At 44.7% G+C, this 23,664-nt stretch overlaps 1 protein-coding gene across 1 annotated transcript in view; it reads left to right on the forward strand.

Moving 5' to 3' along the window:
- The first annotated feature begins 14,535 nt into the window (after positions 1-14,535).
- Positions 14,536-23,664, forward strand: part of LOC103189389 (protogenin) — a 73,620-nt gene continuing 64,491 nt past the window's right edge. Inside the window, exons 1-2 of the mRNA XM_042344089.1 lie at positions 14,536-14,648; positions 20,970-21,272. Coding sequence (XP_042200023.1) covers positions 14,576-14,648; positions 20,970-21,272 — 376 coding nt within the window. The 5' untranslated portion in view covers positions 14,536-14,575. The remainder of the gene's footprint in view (positions 14,649-20,969; positions 21,273-23,664) is intronic.

The raw sequence follows: 23,664 nt of genomic DNA on the forward strand, positions 1-23,664 counted from the left end.
CTGATCGATGATGGTGTGTGTTCCATTTCCAATATTTGTGGCGGAGGTTGAAATCTTTGTAAGTTTGCCTTTGCCAAGATATATCATAAAATATTACGTTTCACTTTATTTCCTCTAAAATGAGCCTCGAATTAACTGTTACTGTAAAACAGTGAAAAATGCGACAGAATAAAGTTTACACTTTTTGAAAATTGCACATAACGATTTACAAGTTATTGTGAATTGTTATTGTGGTTTATTGTGAATTGTATAATCAAAGGAGTGAATTCTTTACCAGAACTTTTTTTTCCTCATGCAGTTTGAGATACTGTATTTGCATTGATCTGATTCAGAATGTCTATACTGAGAATTTAATAAGAACGATGATACTTTTAAGTAAAGACATTTACGTTGAAGATGTGAATCCTGGTTTCTTCCTCTTCTGGGTGGAAAGAGATGAACTGAATGTTGTGATAAATGGGTCTTAATATTTGAGACTTGCCTCATGTAGCAAGACAAATGACTGTTAAAAGCCTCACCCCCCACCTTTAAATATGACATGAGTGTTATAACAGGAGCTGTGTTGTGTAAATATACTACGGAACAAAAGTGATTCCAAATTGTACATGTTCCTTAAACTATGTTTGCACACTGCACAATATATATTCACTTCTGTTTGTAAATATCTTCTGAGAACAATCAAACAATCCACTAACTTTACCGTTACCAAATGAATAAAAGTGACGCATGCAGAAGCATCCTTTCGCCTCTAAGGTCACAATTTTTAGAATAGGGTTGAAAACAATCCTGCAAATGTATAATGCACTTATAATTAAAGGAATGCAACTAATTTGGGGGCGAGATTGTGTTGTACAACAGCGCTCCGAGATGCTATTGCGTGTGAAGGACGCTATATAAATGCAAGTTGTCATCGTCGTTTAAGTATTAATTGTGTACTCTATTTATAACAATGTGTTCATCAAAGCTGTATTTTGAATTTTCGTTCAGCTGAGTTTTCAAAAGGTTGGAAACTGTTTTTTTATTAATCCAGCACTCTTCCGTGCCATCGCAAGTTGTAAATGTATTTTATTTTTGTCTAAAGTGTTCTCTGCCTTTGGATACGTTGTCTTATTACTACAGAAAAAAAAGTGTTCCTATCGGGTTTGCACTAAAGTTGCTAGGATAATTCTCCATGCTATGCCTGGTCTGCAGCATGGGCAGGTTCCATCTGTGTTGGACTATCTGACTGGCTTGTTTTTACCTCCAAACAGATTGATAATAAAGTGGTGTGAAAAAAAAGTATTTTGTTGTTTCCCCTCCTCCCCCTCTCAGCGCTGGTACCATTACCCACAGCCAAGAGGTGTGTATGCACCGGTTCCCAGGTCCCCAACAATCACGCTCTTAACTTAGCTGTTAGGAGCTTTTCTCCTACTCTCCTACTTTTCTGTTCGCCCCCTCCCCTTGATAAACTAGGGCCTGCTGCTTGTCCCCCGTCGGGGATTGGGGAAGCCAGGCCTTTTTGCAACTATGCACCCAACCTTTGGAACTTCACTTCCCCCACCCCCTCATCTCTATCGATAAATCCCAGCTGAAAAAATAACCTCTTTGACCGCATCAAAAGTCCACCCACTCCTCCCTTACTCCGCATACGGGAGCAGCGTATCTGAGCTGCCATCCTGCATGAGTTATATGACTTCCAAGTTGTTGTGCAATGAGGAACTCGCCTTGCAAGGCACGACCTGCATCTTCTGATGAATTATCCTTAATAGCGCAGTGATATTAATTCCTGACCCAGAGGATTTATTTTCCTTTTCCGCTGGCTGAAACGTACTAAGCAGCCAAACTTTACCAGTCGGTGTGCGTATTGATTAACTGGGGGGGGAGAGGAAGGGGAATTGTGTGTCCAGTTGCTGATTGTTGAAGCAGGAAGTGTCCATGCATTTAAGAAGAAACTCAACCTGAGAGAGAGGGAAGGGAATAAATATGGGGGTGGGGGGGTGGAGCGGAGAAAGGAATTGGCGCTATTTCAAATTGAAAGGATTATTTATTGTTCCGATCAGCGTGAAACTCCCACTTCGCCATCCCAACAAAGTGCCTTAACCAAAAGCTCAAGAGAGCAACCCCATCTGATCCACTGTGACATTTTAATTCTTCATGCAGGCGTCCCTGTGGGCTGTCTCCAAGCCACATTCTCAGTTCAGAGAGAAGTCGTGCGGGGTTCTGGGTTGAGACTGTCTGAGTAGAAATTCCACCTAGGTCTAGATTTACTCCGGCCACCTTAGTATTCCAGAGTTTGACACGTAGATGTACAGTACAATTTTGAAGTCGGTTTTCCTATCGGGTTCCTTTTTTTAAAAAAAAACACACACTACAGAAAACCGTCTTTGAAGAAAAAGACTGAATTCAAACAATACGGCAAATTCCGAAAGGCTGAGAAAATAAAGAGTAAATCCAAACCCAGTGGAATTTCTACTCCATCCTTTCCAAACTTGTTTGAAGTTGTAAGGGAAGGAATCTCTTTTTAAAATCCCATTAGAAACGACTTGAATTTGAGCCCAGGTCCCAGACGTGAAAAGATTCTTTGTCAGTAACTTTTACTCTTAATTTAAGAGTTTCGATTAAAAACTTGCAGGACTCTGGGATAAGAGCAGGGAGAATGGGAGTAGGATAGGCCTTTCAAATAGCCGGCACAGGCACGATCGGCCGAATGGCCTCCTTATTTACTATGAATAAAAAAACAGCATGAAATTCCTCCATAACATCAAGGCACCAGTTGCTTTGAGCATGATTCCCACCGGGAGCTCTATTGACAAAATATTCATACAGACTTCCACGCAGAACAACTTTTTAAGAGTTCTGCATCATCTGTTTATATATAATATATGTGTGTATATACAGTATATACTTTTGGAGGGGTCTGCCTTTCCCCAGAGATAGAAAATAAAAAGGGTACAGTTTGCGTTTCGAGATGATATATATATATATTTTTGTGTGAATGAAAATCTGTTGCGTTCAAATGAAACTGCCGAGTGTTACTCCAATAGCATCTGAATGAAATGCAGCCACTAAATAATATAACTTCGCCATTCAGCGGTTTGGCTAAGCTTTTTGTGACGAGAAAGTGTAAGAATGGATTTTTTTCTGTTTGGAGCCAGTCTTGCCGTTTGGGCTTCAGTGTTGTATCTTGTGCATCTTAATTGTTTTCTAAAAAAAATTATACCTTTATACGATTTAATGTACCTTGTCATGTAGTCTGTACTAACAGTATAACTGTTAATAAAATATTGTCATGTTGAACATCATTCATTAATAAAACACTTGGATTACTTCAATTGAAACCTAAAGACTCCCAACACAGAGTCATGAAAGGTCTTAATTAAAAGCACTCTTTCTTTGCATAGGATTAAGGCGAATTGGGTACCCAGTTTTCAAACAATTCTATTTTATTTATTGTTCCTTCTCCCTCTCACACCACCTCAGAATCAATGTCCACTGACAAATATTACAATACATCTTGCTGTACAGATAGCTTCAATTTTATTATTATTTTTACAAATAGCTCAATTTTATTACCATTAAGCTTGTAAGTCAATTGAGTGCAATTACACACCCTTTACTCCCCTCCCCCCCCACCCTTCTCCACCCAGCATTTTTCACTCTATCTCATCTCGTGTAACTTGACACCTCTTGTTAATTTGCTTTTTTGTAAATTGAATGATTAATGTTGCGGAGGGGAAGAGATTTGACCCAAAATTGTATTTGTACAGCAATAAAAAGGTCAGAAATATTCATCAGTTGTGTCAGAGGCAGAATTATGCCCCATTATCTTGCAAAGGGGATAAGAGTTTTGTCAGTTTAGTGCTTTGATTAATGGCTATAATAACACGGTGGGCTAGTACCCAGAACACACTGGATGAAAGACACCAATGATCTTTCCCCCAGGCTGATCTATCCACGACACACCAGATGGTTTTGCAACACTTGGCAGACAGTTTGGGTTGTGAGACGTACATGAAAAAGAAATGATAAGGGAGAGAAAATCAACAAAACTTTGGCTTCCCCCCACCAACCCTCCCAAATATATTTTACCAAATATTTTCCTGGATTTATTCTATTTTTGATTTCGTGCGATATGGATCATTAAGATTGTAGTAATGTTTTTATTTGCCTGATAGAATAACTTCTAATTGTTCATTTAGATTCTGTCCATTCAGTGGAGTTCTGTAGTGGTTAGCGCAATACTGGGTTCGATTCCCGGGAGGGTGATATGTTGGGCAAGTTTCCTTACTCCACACGCCTCTGTTTACCTAGCAGTAAGTAGGAACCCGGTTGTTAGTCAATTGTCGGATCGCTTTTCCGGGTTAATAATTCCTTAAAAAAAATAATTATTTGGTCACTTCAATGCACGACTATTTGTGGGACACTGCCGAGCGCAATTGGCTGCCTTGTTTCATCCACAAAATGTACAGTCAATTCACTTCACAGTATATTCTGTGAAGCGCTTTGAGCCGTCTGAGAGACGCGATAAGGCGCTATGACAAAATGCAGGGATTATCAAGTTACATCCACGCCGCATTAAATAAACTTCTATCATTTCAATGCACCTTGCGCAACTGCAGCTATTATGTTTGTCTTTACAATGGTCATCATCATCATCATCATCTCACGGAGAGATTGGGTGGAGATGCGGTATTTGTTTCGAATGACTGAACGTGTTGTGCAAAAGAGGAACGGTTCAGGTGACCGAAATCCAATGCATTTCACTGCAAACCACGGCGCGCATTTCAAGGATCGTCTTGATGCACTCACACGAAGTGGCCACTGGGCGGCAGTCAACATTTGACAGACACAATCCAGAGCATATGGGACTTTAAATGGGTGTATAGTGTAATTATTGACAGGTTGAAAACATTTGGTACAAGCTGCAATTATGTATTCTTTCCTCAGATCCCTGAAAGAGGCAGCAGGAAAAGGTGCAATTTGTTTTTTTTTTGATTGGCCGGGTGCGGAAACCCAACACCGTGCTTAACCAGACTGAGCGTTCCACAAACGTTACACCACAACAACAACACCAACAACAAAATTACATTTGTATAGCGCCCTTCACGTCGGGAGGACGTCCCAAGTTCGCTGGACAGACAGGCAACCTAAACATGGAAATTTTCCTGTGTCCGGATGTGTGCGTGATAAGAGTATTCAGCTGGATTAAATTATCCTGCTAACGTATCAAAAGGAAGAGAGAGGGATGGCAGAAACGTAGGAAGAAAGGAGGTATAAATAAATGATCCTCGCATTTCATACGATAATAATCCTTGCATTTGATATAGCGCTTTTCACGTCTTCCAGACATCTCAAAGCGCTTCACAGAATACATTGTAAAGTGAATTGACTGTATAGTTGTGGGCGAAACGCGGCAGCCAATTGCGCACAGCAGCGTCCCACAAATAGTCGTGGATTGAAGTGACCAATTTATTATTGTTATTATTGTTTTTTTCTTGAAGGATTATTATCAGGCGTGTGGAGGAAGGAAACTTACCCAAGGTTTTGCCCTGCTGGGAATACAACGCTTGCGAGGCGAGTGCTCTAACCACTGAGCTACAGCACTCCATATAGCACAGATAAAGTAGAAACATCTCAGAAAGCTCTTCATAGCAATTGCTGTGAAGTGTAGTGACTGTGTATTTGTAGACAAATGCAGCAGCCAATTTGTCCCAACAACAACTAGGAGGTGAATGACCAATTTATCTGGAGGATTATTGACCAAGACACCTGCATTAAATGCTGCGGCTGTACAACAACATTTGTATAGCGCCCTTCACACAGGGTAGTGTCCTAGAGCGCTTAAGGCTATAGACTGGAGTATTTGATCAGCTTGGATCAAAGCCATGTATTTGCACTGTCCACACAGAAATTAGAGTTCCAGTATTGCAAGAGAACCTGAGTGCTATTTTGATTGAGTCTTTGCCTCAAATTTGCATCTTACAGAAACGATTGTCTCTGCTTAAAATATGCAAATGCTTTTTACCCAATTATACACTATTATTGAAAAGCCCTAGAGATATGCGTCTGAGGCTGGAAGGAAAAAAATTGATCTGTGGCTAACAAAAAAGCTTTTATTAACAAAGAATAGACTTTTAATTTATGTCCAAAAATAGATGTGACCAGCAGGAGCCACTCAAAGCCAAAAGAAGACAAGCAGTAATCTTTAAATAGAAACAAAGGCACTTCTATGCTCTGTGAAAACCAGGAGCTCATTCAGGTCAAAAAAAAGCTTTACTTGTACACAGTTAATGCAGAAACTGGTTATTATGAATGAACAACGCAATTGTACTTGAAGTAAAGGCTGACTTAATAGTTCTCACAAATGAGATTTTGATGGTAAAATGGAATTACAAGTAACGGGTGAAAGTTTCTGTACAGTTACATCCTGATACCTTTATGAATCAATCTAAAAGGCTTCCTGGGACACGATGAATTAATTTCAGGTCAACGTGTAAAAGTGAACAAACTTTCATCCAAGTCAACACTCGGAGGGATTTCAGTCGGCAGAGATGGAGCGGATTTTAAAATCAGCAGGTGGACAATTTTGATTCACTTCAGATGGGTTAAGGTGCAACAACAATAATAATAATTACTAATAGGAATCCTAGCATTGATACAGCGCCTTTCACAACAGGCAGATGTCTCAGAACACTTCACAGGACAAGCTGTAAAGTGTAGTTGCTTTGTCTTTTGAAGGCAAACAAATAGCTAGTTTCCCTCAAAAAATCATGGACTCAGCCAACAGCAGAATTAGAAAAACGTTTGCATGTGTTCAATTTAATTCAATTGTGTGTTGATAAGCCCAGTGGTAGCATCTCGCCTCTGAGTCAGAAGGGTGTGGGTTCCAGTCCCAAGTCGGGGACTTGAATTCACCAATTCTTATTGCCTTTGTTTTTTTGGAGGATTATATTAGGCGTGTGGAGTAAGGAACTTGCCCAAGGTTCGCCTGATGCTGGAATTGAACTCAGGTCTCTCGCTTGCAAAGCGAGTGCTCTAACCACTGAGCTACAGGACTCCACGAGGAAAGAGAGAAACAGAGAAGGAGGGAGAGAGCAGAGCGAGAGTGATTGAGAGAATGTGAGTGTGTGAGGGGGAGAGAGTGTGCAGTGCTGGGGGGGGTGTTGCGTTGTTCGAAATGCCGTCCTTTTGGATGAGACATTAAACCCGTCTGACTATTCAGGTGGACATTACGTTTCCATAGCACTGTTCAAAAAGAGAAGGTAGTTTCTCTTATTATTAATAATAATAATTATGAGGAGCAACAGCCATTTATTTCAGTTGGTATTGCTTTACTTTACTGTACTGCCGTTCGCCCAAATACAGTCATTCACTTACAGTGTTCTGTGAAGCGCTTGACGTGAAAGCGCTATATAATGCAAGAATTATTATTATTATTAGAAATGTGATTTGCGCGCGCGCGCGTGTGTGTGTGTCCTGTTTTCACTCTTAGGACAGTTGTCTTCCTTTGTTTTTTGGGGTGGGAACTGCAACAGACAAAAAGTGAAGAGAGAGGCACAAACAGAAGCAGAGTGCGAGACATCAATCCCATTTGTACAAAACTAATCTTTTTGGCAAGCTGAGATTGCTCACAAACAGGCCTGGACATACGCAGACGTTTCATACACCCACGTTTGTTTTCTCTTGATAAGATGTGGCTGTCTCCAGGAAGCTGATGGGCGTGAGAGGCTGCTACTGATACAGACTCTTCTGTCTTGTGTCACCCCACAATGGTCCTCCCAGAAATGTTTACAGGCTTTACAGTCCATTGAAGTTGACTATCTTAACTCCCACCCGCACCAGTTAAATGCAAGTGATTATTTCAATGGTATAGTAAAACCAGTTGGAGGAGGGGACGTGCAAGAGGATTTGTAAACAGTGAATACTGGATGAGTCGTGGCCAAACCTCTGAGGGGTTGGATGTGACAGAGAGTTGGTTGTGGTGCTGGCGTGCTTGTGTAGCGTGCACAGGCACAATGGGTATCCCGGCATTAGCGGGGTCCTGGCAACAGCTGGAAACACCCTTGAGGAACCCAAACTGACTTCACCAAAGACCTGGAATCTCTGCCCTGCAGCGTATGTGTTTGTAGCACGACCTGTGATTAACGACAGCCTGCTCCATGTGCCCAGTCCTCGACGGGCAAGCTTTCAGCCATTCTGCCTCCACTCTCTGGAATGGCATCCCGGAGTTTCTCATACTCGCTGCTTTCTTCCCTTCGCTCAAGTCCCATCACTTTGACCTGTGCTTTAGGGCTTTAGGTCACCTTTCCCCTCCCCACCCACTTCAGCTCCCAACAACAACAACAACAAGATTCCATTTATTGAGCGCCTTTCACGTCGGGAGGACGTCCCAAGGCGCTGTACAGTTGGGTCAGGACCCGAGCAAGGGGGAAATGGTCAGGGTGAGGGGAGGGAAGGGAGGGAGCGAGGGGGGGGTAGAGAGTCGAGAGATGAGCTGAAGGCACGGCCAAAGAGAAAGGTCTTGAGAACGGCCTTGAATGAGGAAAGGGAGGAAGCGGCGAAGGCACTGGGGGATAGAGTTCCAGAGCCTCGGAGCTGAGAGGCTGAAGGCCCGGCCACCGATAGTAGGGCGGTTGGGGCGGGGGATGTGGAGCAGACCAGAGCCAGAGGAATGGAGGGTACGGGCGGGTAGGTAGGGGGATAGTAGGATAGTAGCTCCTGTGCCAAGCCAGTAACGTCAAGCGCTTTGAGATTGTTGGCCAGGACACTGGAAGAAACTCTCTTCGCTTTCGATCAGTGCTATGGGTTTCTTTAACTTCCAGCTAAACAGGCAGATGATGGGACCTTATTTACTGTCTCATCCAAAGCACTGCGTCTCCAACAATGCAAAGCTTCCTCAACACTGTATTGGAAGGTGAGCCTGGACTGGGAGTTCAAAGTCCCAACCTTCTGACGGAGCCAGGCCAACAGACTGGACCTTGTTTGAGCAGCCAGTGTAAAATTAAATAACTCTGTTTAAATCAAAGCATCGTCTATCAGAAGATGATAGTGGCTGTGCCTCAATTGCTCAGCTGGTGAACTCCAAACCCCCGCTCTTCAGAATGACACAACTGTGCCATCAAATTGTTTAATTGTGGCTTCACTTTATTTACCATATCAATTAGGCATTTAGGTTTACGCACATTAACTGCTATTTCCTGTCGTATCCGTCACTTGTGTCTTGTCTCAGCATGATGTAAACAGCCCTGCTAAATGCTAAGCTGTGCGTACCTTGCTCTAATGTCACAGACACGTCTCCAGGTGCAAACGTATAGGGCTGCTATCCCTTCTAGGATGGCGAAAAAAAACAGCACCTCCAATACCGCAGCACTCACCAGCACCACAAAGGAATGTCAGCCTCGGCTACACAGCGAGAGGAGCTGCCTGTCTCATGTGGGAATCAGTTTCACTTAAAAACGACAGCGGAGCAGCAGAGGAGAGCGAGAGGAGTAAAAAGACCCCCAAAAAGTTTGCAAGTAACATTTTCTGGTACTCGTCTCCACTATTTAAACATTGCTAACTTTGCGCACGTTTTACTGGGCGATGTTAAGTTTACTCTGCCAATGAGTGAGCTAGTGCTGAACCGGACTGCGAAATGTGGTGTGGCGGAAATGAACATGAGAGATGCTAATAAAAAAGATGATTTTTATTAAAGGGTTTGTGCTGTATGACATTCCCCCCTCACCCGCCCCCCCCCCCCCCCCCCCCCCCACCACACCCTTCCCCCTCCCCCCCCATGTTTGGGGGATATTGTCATTTCAAGCCACAACCCCTCAACAGAAAGTGTCATGTTTGTTACTCTCTGTAATTAGAGTGGAAATGTGAACTGCCTCTTCACTTTGAAAATGTTAGATTTCTGTGTGTGTCCCAGTGTGGGAAAAAAAAACAGGGCTCTTTCTGCACAGAATAAGGGACAGTGTTGGATGCAGGGAGCAGCCCTAAAGCTGCTTTGTAGGAAAATCACATTACTCTCCAAAGACAAATCTTCCAGTTTGATAATCTCTGAAACTACAGACGGTTCTTACACAACAACAACAAAAAGTCCATTTATTCCATTGCCATATATATCACATCATGTTTAAACAGTTGAGACATTTCGATCCCAGTTTATCTGGTCTTTATTCAGGAATGTACATATCAAGTAATATAAAGTTGACACTAGTGGTGCCTTCGAGAATTGTTAGCTTTAACTCCCTGTTTCAAACAAACTCGACCTGGATACCTGGCAAATACATCATTGTTTGAACGTTTTGTCTCTTCCTCAGTTTAGCTTGAATGTGTTTTTTTTACTTGGGGTCTGTGCAGGAAAAAAGCCATGCAGGTTTACTCTAAAACATCTAGAACAGCAACAATTTATAACTGACTGGGAACCTGGGATGGGGGATGGAGGGAGCTTCGGTGGGGTGGCAGGAGAAATCTCAGAGGAAAAAGTGGTGGAAGGAAGAGATCTTGAGGCATAAAACACTGGACTGTTTTAAAGATGAAGGTCTTTTGTGTATAACATACAGATTGTAATTGAGGCAATTCGGCTGGACTGTGAGGTGCACAATGTGTGGTATTTGGTGTGAAATGAGGCTGAGGAACTTGCATTAAACTTTTTTTTGAAACTCCCCCCCCCCCCACCCCACAAAAGTTTGTTTGAAAAGTTCTGACCTCAAAAGTCGACTCGATGCATCCAATCATTATGACAGATGGAGCATTGCAATTTTTACAGGGGTTTTGTTTCAGGGAAATGATCAGGAAAAAAAATCTTCAGAAAATATAAGGAGATACAAACATGTACAGTATTTGGCTGAACATAAGATGCTTTGATTTCATCTTATCTGACACAGCATCAGCTCAGAGGATGACTGTCCCCTATTGAATTCCCTCATCTGTGGTTCATTGCTGAGCGACAGTCTCCTCCACTTGAACATATACAATAAGTGTACAATTCTCAAGTGGTGGGCGGTGCCAAAAAACACATTGGCAATAGAATAACATTTATTTCCCCTTCTGACCACCTGCCTCTTGAGGGGTGGCGAGGGGGGAAGTGGAGGAAAGCATATTTGTTTATTCAAGAGGATTTCTACAGTCATTTTTTTTACGCACACACACTCGCTCGCTCTCTCTCTCCTTTTAAGAAAGCTGGGAGTTTGAAAGGCTCCCTTTTAGCCAAAGTTGTGGATTGGAGTACAGCTGTTGTATGTTGTTCCTTGATTGTCACTTGTTATCAAATGTTAATTCAGAGGCCTGGGGATTGTGCTGAACAAAGTTCCCATGTTTCAACTTTTTAATTGCCTTGGAAGGTTTTAAAGCTGCCTGATACAGTGAATCGACCAGCCAGTGTGATTGCTAACCCACTTCTCTTGTGGAAACATTTGGTGGTGGGATTTTTTTGAATGTTGAGGGCTCCGCCACCCTAGTTTCCCTTTCCTCCTGACTTGATTTTAAATACTTTTTTTTAAACTCTGACTGTTGTCTGAGACACTTCTCGTCTGTTTACCCAGAATGGACATCTAAACTGCCAGCCAAACGCTGACTACAACAACTTCACCTTTTTATAGGTCCTTTTTCACGTCGGAAGTATAATAATAATAATAAACAATAATCCTTGCATTTGATGCAGTGCCTTATCAGGTTGTTGAGACGTCTCAAAGTGCTTCACGCAACATATGTGAATGCATATGAATCTTAGCGCATCATGGAGGGGATGGGGGACAGCTGAGGAAGTGGGGGAGGATGAAAGGTGACCAAATGCGACGTCAAAAAGAAAGGTCTTAAGTTGGCTTTAAAGGGGGGTAGAGGGTGCTGCTTCTTCTTGTGGTGGAATTTCACTGGTCCTTTCACTGGGAAGCGCGTCCAAACCCAATCCAGCTCACCAAACAAATTGTCTTCTCGTTGGCGGGGGTCACTGCCAAGTCAAATCCTGTTCACATCCACTTACAGGTATGTTCTACCAGGATTCACTGATAGAGATTAGAAGTATGATCCTGTACAATATATCCCCCCCTCCCTATCCCATGGGCACCGAAGATTAGTGTAGCTCACCTTAGTGTTCGTATCTGGGATCTTCTTGGCTTGCAATTAGCTCAGCGTCACTCTGGGAAGTAAGTGGCTTTGCCATTGGAGAAGGACTATAGAGCCAGTATTACTAAACCTGGCTTTTTATTTTAAACCAACACAAAAATAACTTCTCATCATAGAATGGAGCAAGATTCCAGCTGTACTGATTTGACACACTTGGTGGCGTGAGCAGAAAGGAAGGTAAGCTTTTCATTGGCATGAGTTTTGCTCACAAGACACACTCCACTTTGTAGTATATCTTGTGAAGTGCATTGGGACATCCACCCAGTAAAAGCTGCTGTACCGAATGTAAGGATTATTATTTTGTTACTATTGTAAATACGCACTGCTGAGGATGGCAACATTACCAAAACAGAGGATTGGTCACTGGAGACCTGGAGATGTGATTCCAGCTGTGACCGAGATGGACAACAGTGCCTGCAGAATAATTTGCTGGATGGTGCCCAATAATAAAAGTTTTTTTTCTTCTGCTTATCGTGCTATTTGTTTTTGAAAGGCAAATGATTTCCACAGACCTGGCTCTGATAAATATCATCCATCAACATGAGAACTTGGGTGGTGAATAACCGCTGACTGTTTGAGCTCCCAGTGGAAAATGGGATCATTGGCTAAAGGCCGGGTAAAGACATAGGAAAACTGGACAAACTATGGTGCTCCCGTTCCACTGAAGAATTCCACGTTTAATTCGGCGCACAATTGGTGAGAAATTGAGATTTTGTCCTGTATTAAAGGGGTGGTATCGCCAGGAATTTCTGGTATGCAAGCCAGAAATTCTTGACTATAATCAGCAGCTAGTTCGGAGTATCAGAGATGGTGACAGGTATGTGAGTCCAGCACAATGTTTACAATAAAGATGATCTGAGTGCATTTCGAGAAGCTGACGTCCCCAAAGGAGGAAGTCAATGGAATGCTTAGATTTTCCAAACCATTTCGATGGCTCAGTTATGATACAGATTATTTCACATTCCAAACGTGAACTCACCCCAGTGATGGAGTAATCTACAGGTCTGCTGTACGGTTAGAAAATCCAAACTGTTTTTGGTGTGTATTAACTTTTGCTTCACAAGTTTGCCATTTTTACGCTAATTACCCCTTGATTTTATCATGTCCATGTGTACCTAAGTGCATGCGTGCAAATAATAATATCAATAATAATGCTTGCATTTGATATAGCGCCTTACCACGTCTTCGAGACGTCTCAAAGCGCTTCAGAGAACATTCTGTAAAGTGAATTGATTGTACATTTTGTGGGCAAAACGTGGCAGGCAGTGTGTGAATGTACGTGGGTATGTGGGCAACTTTATCTATCTGTGTGCGTTTGTGAATCCATGTATGTTTGTTATTGTTGATAAGGATACATCCTGGTGTCTGTCCTGAAATTGCCCTTTTCAATCTGAACCTCTTGTACTGTTCTGAGTTTACTTGTTTTCCAATTATAACAGAAAATAGAAGTCTCTTTTATTTTGCAAACCGTTATAATAACAATAATAATCCTTGCATTTGATACAGCGCTTTTCACGTCTTCTGGAGTCTCAAAGCGCTTCACAGAATGTACTGTAAAGTGAATTGACTGTTTATTTTTGGGCGAACTGCGGCAGCCAACTGTGCGCGGCAGCGTCCCGCAGACAGTCGTGGATTGTGTGACCAACTTATTATTTTATTTTCCACCACCGTTTTACGAAAATGCCAAACAAAATGCGCGCGCAACACAAATAAAATGGGTGCATATCGAATTCAAGTTGTCAGTAATATTATTATTGTTGTGATAAACAAATACCAAATAAAATCAACCGCCACCAAATGCGTTGTGGCGAGAAACGCCCAATAAAATTGAACAAACACAACTGTTGAGCGGCGGTCGCCAGAAATAACAAATTTGCCGCTGTAATAAATACCCGGTTGTAGGTCTCGCGAATGCCCGGGGGTGGGGGGACGGGGGACGGGGGACGGGACGACGTCCTCCCGACGGGAAAGGCCGCTCTACGCGGACGCAATTTTTATTAATTTTTGTTGCCGTAAACGCCAAATAAAATGGCAAACGTGGCACGGCTGACCCTTGGGTTTCTCGGTCAACGCGTCGCCTGTCCTCACCCGGAGAGTTAGGTGACTGCTCTGGATGGATGGGTGGATGGATGGGTGGGGGTGGGTGGGGGTGGAAGTGGGTGGGTGAAGAAAGTAGTGCGTTGGCGGAGGAAGCCAGGGAGGTGGTTGGGTGTCTTGGGCGAGAGGGAGGGGAGGGAGGGAGAGGGGAGGAGCGCAATGTGCGTGCGGTGCCCGCAAGGAGTCCGCAGTGAGTGAGTGAGAGGACAGAGCGGAGACGCTGGAGTTGGAAGTCCATGAGAAGCTGCTGCGGGGAAGAGGTTTCCCAGCGTTTTGGGGGGCGGCGGCGGTGGTGGTGGTGGCGGCTGCGGTGGGGAGGGGAGAGGGTGGGGGTGGGGGGGTTGGAGGTGGGGGGGGTCCTGTGGTATGAGAGGAAGACATTGTGGATTAAATGGCGACTCGTAAAGAAGGAGCGTGCGGTGGGGTCGGGTTGGGACTGGTGGCTTTGCTGCTTCCTATTTCAGGTGGGTTTTCCGAGGGGGGGGTTTCTCGGGAGAAGGAGGGGGAGGGGGAGGGAGAGGGAGGGGTGGGGGGGGGTGTGTGTGTGTGTGTCCCCCACCCTTGTTGTTGAGGCTTTTGCGGGAGCAACTGACCAGAGCAGTGTCCAGGCTCCGGACGGTCCATTGTACAGCACAGTCGGGCCACTGCTCTCTCGACCCTCCAGGAGTTTAACCCCCACTCTCTCTTCTCTCTCTCTCTCCTCTCTCCTCTCTCTCTCTCTCTCTCTCTCCTCTCCTCTCTCCTCTCTCTCTCTCTCTGGGGGAGGGCTCCCCATTTGGAGTTGGGAGTTGAGGGGGTGAGAGAGAGAGAGAGAGAGAGGGGGGTTCCTGGGGGGAAATGGGCTGCAAAGTGTGTGTGTGTGTGTGGGGGGGGGTGAGGAGTTGGGGGGTGTGGGGGGGGGTGAGGTGGGGGGTGAGGAGTTGGGGGGTGAGGAGTTGGGGGTGTGGGGGGTGAGGAGTTGGGGGTGTGGGGGGGGGGTGAGGTGGGGGGGTGAGGAGTTGGGGGGTGAGGAGTTGGGGGTGTGGGGGGGGTGAGGAGTTGGGGGTGTGGGGGGGGGGGTGAGGAGTTGGGGGTGAGGAGTTGGGGGGTGAGGAGTTGGGGGGTGAGGAGTTGGGGGGTGTAAATGGTCTCTATCTGCCTCTCAGAGCCAGAGGTTACTTATCACTGCAATGGCCGGCAATGTCCACACACACACACACACACAGAGGCTTTTGTGTTGACCACTCCACCTCCAGAGCTCTCTTGGTTATCTCTCTCTCTCTCCTCTTCCTTCCTCTCTCTCTTTTTTTTTGGGGGGTGGGGGGGGGGGGGGGTTGCAAACTGGGGCAGAGGGGAGGTAAAAGTTACACAGCGCGTCCTCTTGGCAAAGCTTCTTGATGTCGGCTCAGCCACACGTGTATTTATTTATTTATTCCTTGCGTTTGGATTCCCCACAACTTCCCTTCTCTCTCTCTCTCTCTCTCTCCTCTCCTCTCTCTTCTTTCACTCACTCACTCACTCACTCCCTCTGTTCACTTCTGTTTGGAAGTCGAGACTTTGCATGGGATCACTGGCCATTACATCCCCCCCTCTCTCTCTCCATCACCTCTCTCTCTCTCCCCATCACCCCCCCCCCCCCTCTCTCTCTCTCTCTCCCCACCAACCCTCTCTCTCTCTCTGTCTCTCTCTCCCCACCACCCCCTCTCTCTCTCTCTCCCCACCACCCCTCTCTCTCTTTCTCCCCACCACCCCCTCTCTGTCTCTCTCTCTCTCTATCTTCTATCCTCTTTTAACCCCCTCCCCCCCCCCTCTCTCTCTGTGTGTGTATATATATATAGAGAGAGAGAAGGGGGGTCTTAAAAGTGGATGGAAGATTATATATTATCATAGAAGATTGTTATATATAGAGGGGGCTTTGTATACATACATTTTATATAATATTTTCTATTTTAAAATATATTTGATAGAATATTTGAATTATAATAGTGAAAGTGTTAAGTGTCCAGTGCGGAGTTATAATATATATAAAAATATATTTATATCCCCCTCTCTCTCTCTCTCTATATATATATATAGGTATATTTATGTATCTGTGGGTATATATATATATAGAAAGTATCTGATTTACAAATTCAGTACTTTTTTTTTTGCTCTTCCATCCAAAATGATGAAACTTGTTGACACCATCTCTCCCCCAAAAACAAACCCCCGCACTGGACCCTAACACTCTCACTGACTCCCTCAGTTAGTGACGAAGTCTGTGTGTTTTTTTCTGTGTTATACAATATATATGTGAAATGTATCGGTTGTGCAATGTTTGTAAACATTGTCGATTTTCTGCTTCCGATACTGTGAACCGACCTTTCCTTCGGATCGGTTTGAGCTAAACTGTTGCTATTTTTTCCCCCAAAAAAGCAAACAGTCGTGTAGTGGTATTAGAAACAACACCTTTGGGGATGTCTGGGGTTCAAAGTTGTTATGTTCTTTCTGTTTTAATACCAGAGAAAATATTTTTTTTCCTTCGAAAACAATAGAGACTTATCCTGGATTTATTTTTATTTATGTATTATATATATATGTGTGTGTGTGTGTGTGTGTATATAACGAGTTGGATCCACGCTATCCATCAGGGAGGGTTATGTTGTCCATAATGAAAGATTAATTTACGTCCTGGAAACTGGGATGATTCCAAATTGGGAGGAGGGAGGGAGGGAGGCAATAGGGGAGGGGTGGGGGCAGGAGGAGGGGGGGTACAAGGAGAGAGGGAAGGGGGTGCAGAGAGAGAGGGTGTGGAGAGAGATGGAGGGGGGCAGGAGGAGAGAGAGATGGGGAGGGGGGCAGGAGGGGAGAGAGAGATGGGGAGGGGGGGACAGGAGGGGGAGAGAGATGGGGAGGGGGGAGAGAGATGGGGGGAGGGGGGCAGGAGGGGGGAGAGAGATGGGGAGGGGGGAGAGAGATGGGGAGGGGGAGAGAGATGGGGGAGGGGGGGCAGGGGGGAGAGAGAGATGGGGAGGGGGGCAGGAGGGGGAGAGAGAGACGGGGAGGGGGGAGAGAGATGGGGAGAGGGGGACAGGAGGGGAGAGAGATGGGGAGGGGGGCAGAGAGAGATGGGGAGGGGGGCAGGAGGGGAGATGGGGAGGGGGGAACAGGAGGGGGGAGAGAGATGGGGAGGGGGGGCAGGAGGGGAGAGAGAGATGGGGAGGGGGGGACAGGAGGGGAGAGAGAGGTGGGGAGGGGGGGACAGGAGGGGAGAGAGAGGTGGGGAGGGGGGGACAGGAGGGGGGAACAGGAGGGGGGAGAGAGATGGGGAGGGGGGCAGGAGGGGAGAGAGAGATGGGGAGGGGGGCAGGAGGGGAGAGAGAGGTGGGGAGGGGGGGACAGGAGGGGAGGGGGAGAGATGGGGAGGGTGGGGAGGGGGGGACAGGAGGGGAGAGAGAGGTGGGGAGGGGGGACAGGAGGGGAGGGGAGAGATGGGGAGGGTGGGGAGGGGGGGACAGGAGGGGAGAGAGAGGTGGGGAGGGGGGGACAGGAGGGGAGGGGGAGAGATGGGGAGGGTGGGGAGGGGGGGACAGGAGGGGAGAGAGAGGTGGGGAGGGGGGGACAGGAGGGGAGAGAGAGGTGGGGAGGGGGGACAGTAGGGGAGGGAGAGAGCTGGGGAGGGGGAGGGGGGAACAGGAGGGAGAGAGAGAGATGGGGGGGACAGGAGGGGGGAGGAGGAGGGAGAGAGATGGGGAGGATGGGGGGGGGGTGGGGGGGGGACAGGAGGTCAGATTTGTATTGATAGAGAGAATTGATCAGTCTCGTCTCCCATCAAATGCAGGGAATTCGGTGGGTGGGGAGGGGAGCCCGAGGCGATGGCTCGTTGCTGTTATCATCCCCACTGACAAATAAATACACTGACAAATTAAAATGGGTTATAAACTATAAACTGGGAAAGAAAAAGAAAAAGACTCCCAAGTTCCCAGATCTACCGTTAAAAAACAGCAGTGTTTTTTCTCCAAAAGTTTCACCAAAAGAAAATATAACTCCCAACTTATTGACTTGATCTTCCTCTCGTGCTTTTGGTTTTCAACCAGTTCACCAGCGTGAGGATGGTTGTGACACCAGGGCAATGGGGGTGGTGTGTGTGTGTGTGTGTGTGGATTTTATTAAATAAAATGCTTTTCAAGTCGAATTATTAGTTGGTGGATGGTTTAACGACGACTGCTCTTTGTCCAGAAAGGAGATAGATAGAGAGATAGGGAGAGAGAAAGAGAGAGAGCGAGAGAGATGTCTTTGGGAAGAAAACCCTGATTCTCTTGAGCAGGAGTTTACATGTGGTTCCCCTTCCCCGAGAGAGTGTGTGTGTGTGTGGGGGGGGGGGGGGAAGTGAAAAAAAAGTTTTCTTATAGTGGAGGAGAGAAAAAAAACTTTTAGTATTATTTTTATTGATTGACGAAAAAAGAAAGGAAAGGCGGCGAGAGCTTATTGATACACACGGGCAGTGTGTGCTAATGATTTCTCGTAAAATCAGACTTTTACGACTTCGCCTGTTCAGGCTCCTTTTTGACAAGCTTGTAAAATTAGCTAACATCTTGCGCCAAAGAGACTTCACTTGGGCTTGCGTGTGTGTGTGCGTGTGTATATATATATATATATATATATATGGCCGAGCGACTTAGCTTTGCTTGCAATTTAAGATTATAGTGTAATGTCCACCCACCCACCCCAGCCTGTGTTTAGAATCAAAATAATAACAGCCTTTTTTGCAAGAGCTCTCTCTCTCTCTCTCTCTCTTCCCCCACTTGTCATTCGGATTTTAATTGAGTTTTCTGTTCCATATAAAAGCTCAATAAAAAAAAACCTTTACCATCTGTAATCCTCCCTCCCTCCCTAACCCACCCCCACCCCCTCCTGTTTCAACACGTAAACTTTAGGTGTAAGTAGATGTGACTGGGTTTGTTGGAATTAATTGCTGATCTCGGATTAAGTGAGGGTAGGTTTTGGTGGGGGCTCATTTGGAACTGTTGCAAAGTTTTTTTTTGCAGATGGTTCTTGAGTAACTTTCGGCCCCCTCCTGTTTCGATCGCCCTCCTTATTTTTGAGTAGTTTGGATTCCTTTGGGAATAAATACATAAGCCCTTATTTTAGCCTCTTATCTGATTGTTTTTACTTCCTTCCCAAATTATTAATGCGGTTGAATTTTTGTCAGATTTTTGTTTTATAAAAAAGTTTTTTTAAAAAAAATAATCGCAACAAACAAATGGTATTGTAGTTCTGGGTTTTGTCTCTCTCTCTGGAACATCTATTTTCCGTGTCTTTTACAAGATGCATTTCTGGTGATACAATGAAAAGATGCTGGAGCCAAACACTGTTTCGAAAGGTACCACATGTTGTGGTGCAACAATATCTTTTGGATTATTCATCATTCTTCAAAAGATTGGGGGGTGGAAAGGATCATTTTTTCCTGAGACACGTGGACCCCATGGTATCTCTAATTAATGACGGTTATCAAGATTTTGGGGGAGAAAGAGTTTGTACAAAATACAGTTTGCCACTCCACGTGTGTGTGCAGATTGTGATGTGTGTTTGTGTAGCTTCTTTCTCAGGTTTGAGGATTCGAGGGAGTGATTTGCAAGGAACCTTTTGAAACTGCCATTGTGGCCGGTTAAGTTCGGGACTTGGCTCAGGAATGGGAGGACATGTGCTTGGCTCAAGGGGGATGGGAAGAGGTCGAGATGGTCATAGAATTCTTATCCACAGGACCTAAAAGACGATTGATGCCAGTTGAAATGAGCTGGATTAGATGTAGCAGCCTTGTCTGATTGCAAGTTTTACATTTTTACACACAAGACCATTGTGTCTAGCCAAAGTGGGACGAGAGCTAGAGTGAAGATAAAGGTTGTTTTAATCAAATATATAAGTATATAAGAATATAAGAAATGCTAGACAAAAAAAAGACCAAGGTCTATCCAGTTCGCCTTCCACCTTCCTGGCGGTCACATGCACACGTATCCTGAACTACCTATGTACTATATCCTATAATGTTAAAGAAAAGTATCTCAAAACTATCTTAATATAATTTTGCAACACATAATTTTTTTGGATTATGTTTGTCAAGCAAAGTAGGGCTGGGGGGGTTGTGGGCGGCTTATCAATAGCACCGTTCTGAATCGTGGACTTTCTTGTGAAGCGGAAAAGTTTTACAAAGGTTTTGATCCAAATCTTGTCCCAAGTTTTTAAAAGAGCGTTGACACAAGTTTATGGATAAGGAAACAACGACAAGATTACATTTGTATAGTGCCTTTCACGTCGGGAGGATGCCCCAAGGCTGGATAAAAGATATACTGATATTGATTTATTAAAATCCACATGCATTAAATTCATCTTGGAGTGGCTTATTGATCACTCTGTGATAATAATTGTAAACAATGTGAACAGACCATAAGAAGCTCGGATGGCTCTTGATTACAGATGGTGGGAGGAGGTGAAGCGATCTTTCTTTATATGAGCTTTGATTTTATGATGAATGAACCAATTTAGAAATCTCAATGTGTTGACTTGATTGCATTAAAATTCAAGCATTTTTTCCCTTAAATGTTTGTCCCTATTAATCGTACATAGTTTATGCACAAGTCCTCAAATATGTTCCATTGGTTAAATGACTGCTTCATGTCCCCAGCATTAATTAGAGGACTTTGTTGATTTGAATTGTTTTGAACCAGGCATGGAAAGATAGGTTTAAAGGTCAACATTGTGTTGTAGTTTTTTTAAATGCTCAATACGCATTGGGTACATCTATAATTTGCATTGCATTGTGTTTCCAGGAGTTTGGTGCTTTACTGAACTGTTTTTCGCACGTGAACCCCAGGATGTCATTGCTGTCCGGAAAGATCCTGTGGTTCTTGATTGCCAGGCTAATGGAGAGCTTCCCATCACCATTGTATGGATGAAAAATGGAGTGAGATTAGTGGACAGTGAGCGGATATACAAGTTATCAAATGGGTCTCTCTATATCACTGAGGTTGAACATCGGAGAGGAGAGCGATCGGACGAAGGCCACTATGAATGTTTGGCAGAGAACAGTTATGGAGCCATTCTCAGCCAGAAATCCCATCTTTCTGTTGCCAGTAAGTACAACTTTGGTTTAAAAGGATTAACATATTAAATCAAACCTACATTGTAGATGTTATCACACAAGATCTAAGATGTTTGGTGTTCGCTAACCATACTGTTAATTTGCGCTCGCCCCTATTCCCCATCCCTTCACCCGGGTATAGGCAGATATCGCAAGCTTGGATCAGCAGTCAGTGATGAGGAAACTGATCTCAGCCAAAGCAGCAGTTGGCTATTAAAGCTGCCTTTGGCCCCCTTGATCTTAAGGGGAGAATATCAGCCTGATCCTGATCTCCAACTGCAGTAAACTCCTGATAACTCATCCCTGGCTTAACTTATCACTACCACTTAAGACATCGTGCTGTCAATATCTATTCCAACCACATTTATTTATGTATTAATACATATGCCTAACTCACCTCTCGGATATCTCGTCACTGAGCCCTCTTCCCTTGGAGTGACGAGTTATCAGGAGTTTAATGCAGTGCCTCCTATTGGAAAATGCGATTGGATAGACATTGAGTTACAACAGGATTGGACTCGACCTTGTGGTCAAACAAGCCCCTTGACACCCAATGTCCAGGATGCCCATTTGGCGATGGTTTCCTTCAACTGTGCTACAAGTGTTCGGATTACTTAAAGGTGTCCAACCAATAATCCAGCTCTGTTTTACATGCTCCATCCTCTTGATGTGGATTGGTTTCAAAACCTACCTGTTCATCTTGCAAAGCAGTCTCTCTAGCCTTCCCATATATTGACTGCTTGTTTGCAGAAGTGGAGTGCTGGGCTTGCTGTATCAGACTGCTGAAAGACGTGCAGCTTCATTTCCAGGAAATAACTTCCAAACTGGTAATTTGTACCCGTGGCCACATAATCATTGTGCAGGGCTTTGGTCTACGACTTTGATCCATTGTGAGCAGATTACGTTCCAGTGGTGGAGTTATCATGCGCCAGTATTACACACTGTGATACTTGTGCGGTACTTCTGAGAAACTGCAAACTCTATATAAGGGTGGAATTGCTCTGATAAAAATCATTCGGATGCAGAGAAAGCAATGGGGGGGGAAAATGTTAATCCGATTTCCAAAGCAGAGTAAGCGGCCTTATTTTAGCACTAGAAATTCTCTAGAAGCACAAGATTATTTGCGGCACACGTTTACTTGTTTGATAGCGATCATCCCTTTGAAATTCGAAACTCTTCAAACTCTAGCCTGGCGCTTTCTTAGCTCCGTGGCACTTCAGTAATTTCTTCTGCTACTGATGTAGTTGAGTTATTGCATTTGCGTGTTAATGTAACGTGATAATGCAGTGGATGAAAATCAGTTAAGAGCTTGAAGGCAGCAGTGTTTCGTTTTGGTATTTTCCCTCCTACCAGCTTACCAAGTTCCCTAATCTCTCATTGGGAAATTGCATGGTATGGTTTGGCACCAAGTCATTACAGGCCAAGAACACCCCACGTTTGAGACTTAACCCCTCTTGTCTTCATTGATCTTTATTCCAGTTACTATTACGTAGGGCATAGTGTTTCCTGTGCTTGGTGGGAGAAAAATTACCAAGGGTTCCAGTTCCTGACCACCAACTACAGATCAGCCACATTCTTACCAGAACTGAGGGCTCGAGGGGCTGAATGGCCTACTCCTGTTCCTATGTTCCATCCGTCAAATGGATTGGAGACTGCACCATGGTGGATGTTGGGGTGAGGGCACTATAGAGGAATAGCACATAATTTATTCCTTGGGCTCACATAAAGAGGATGAGCTGTGGATCGGAAGCAACACCAGTTTTGGCGGAAAAAGCTCCTCGTTATCGATCGTGGTGTTGCAGCAACCTATTAAGTGTCACAATTTTGGGAAATAAAACCTTTCGCTGGACCATCAAGCATTCAGCTTAAGGTTGAAACATTGACTTTGTTGCAACCTTCAGCCCCCTGGGATGCTGCAGGCCGCTGTATAAATGCAAGTTGTTGTCGTTGTTGACCTACTGAATCGCTGGAGCTGCCGACTTGCCTGACGAGTTTGCACGACTGCGATTTCCAAGCTGCGAGGTCTGAAAAGGACCGTTACCGGGTTTTATCTCGGAGCTGCCGTCAGTAGGAGACCTGCATCTAGTCAGTTGCATTTTTTTCTGAGATAGGAGGAGGCTGCGCTTTGTTCACGGGCAGGAAACGAAAGTTGCAAACCCCTTGATTTTTTTTTGATACAATTGTGGGTCCTGTCAAATTCACTCTGCGGGGCAAATGGCGCGGATTTGATTAAAGCAGCAGGGCAGGACAGAGTTGTTGGTTGAGGCGATTCTAATTGAAATGGCTCTGATATAAACAGAGCAGAAGCACGAGCAGGGAGTTGCAGGAATGTTCTTTTAAGTTCAGTGCACTTTTTTTTAAAAGGAACTCTCTGGTCAGTAAGG

The sequence above is a fragment of the Callorhinchus milii genome, unplaced genomic scaffold (genome assembly GCF_018977255.1).
Source record: "Callorhinchus milii isolate IMCB2004 unplaced genomic scaffold, IMCB_Cmil_1.0 Scaffold26, whole genome shotgun sequence".
NCBI classification, from domain to species: Eukaryota; Metazoa; Chordata; class Chondrichthyes; order Chimaeriformes; family Callorhinchidae; genus Callorhinchus; species Callorhinchus milii.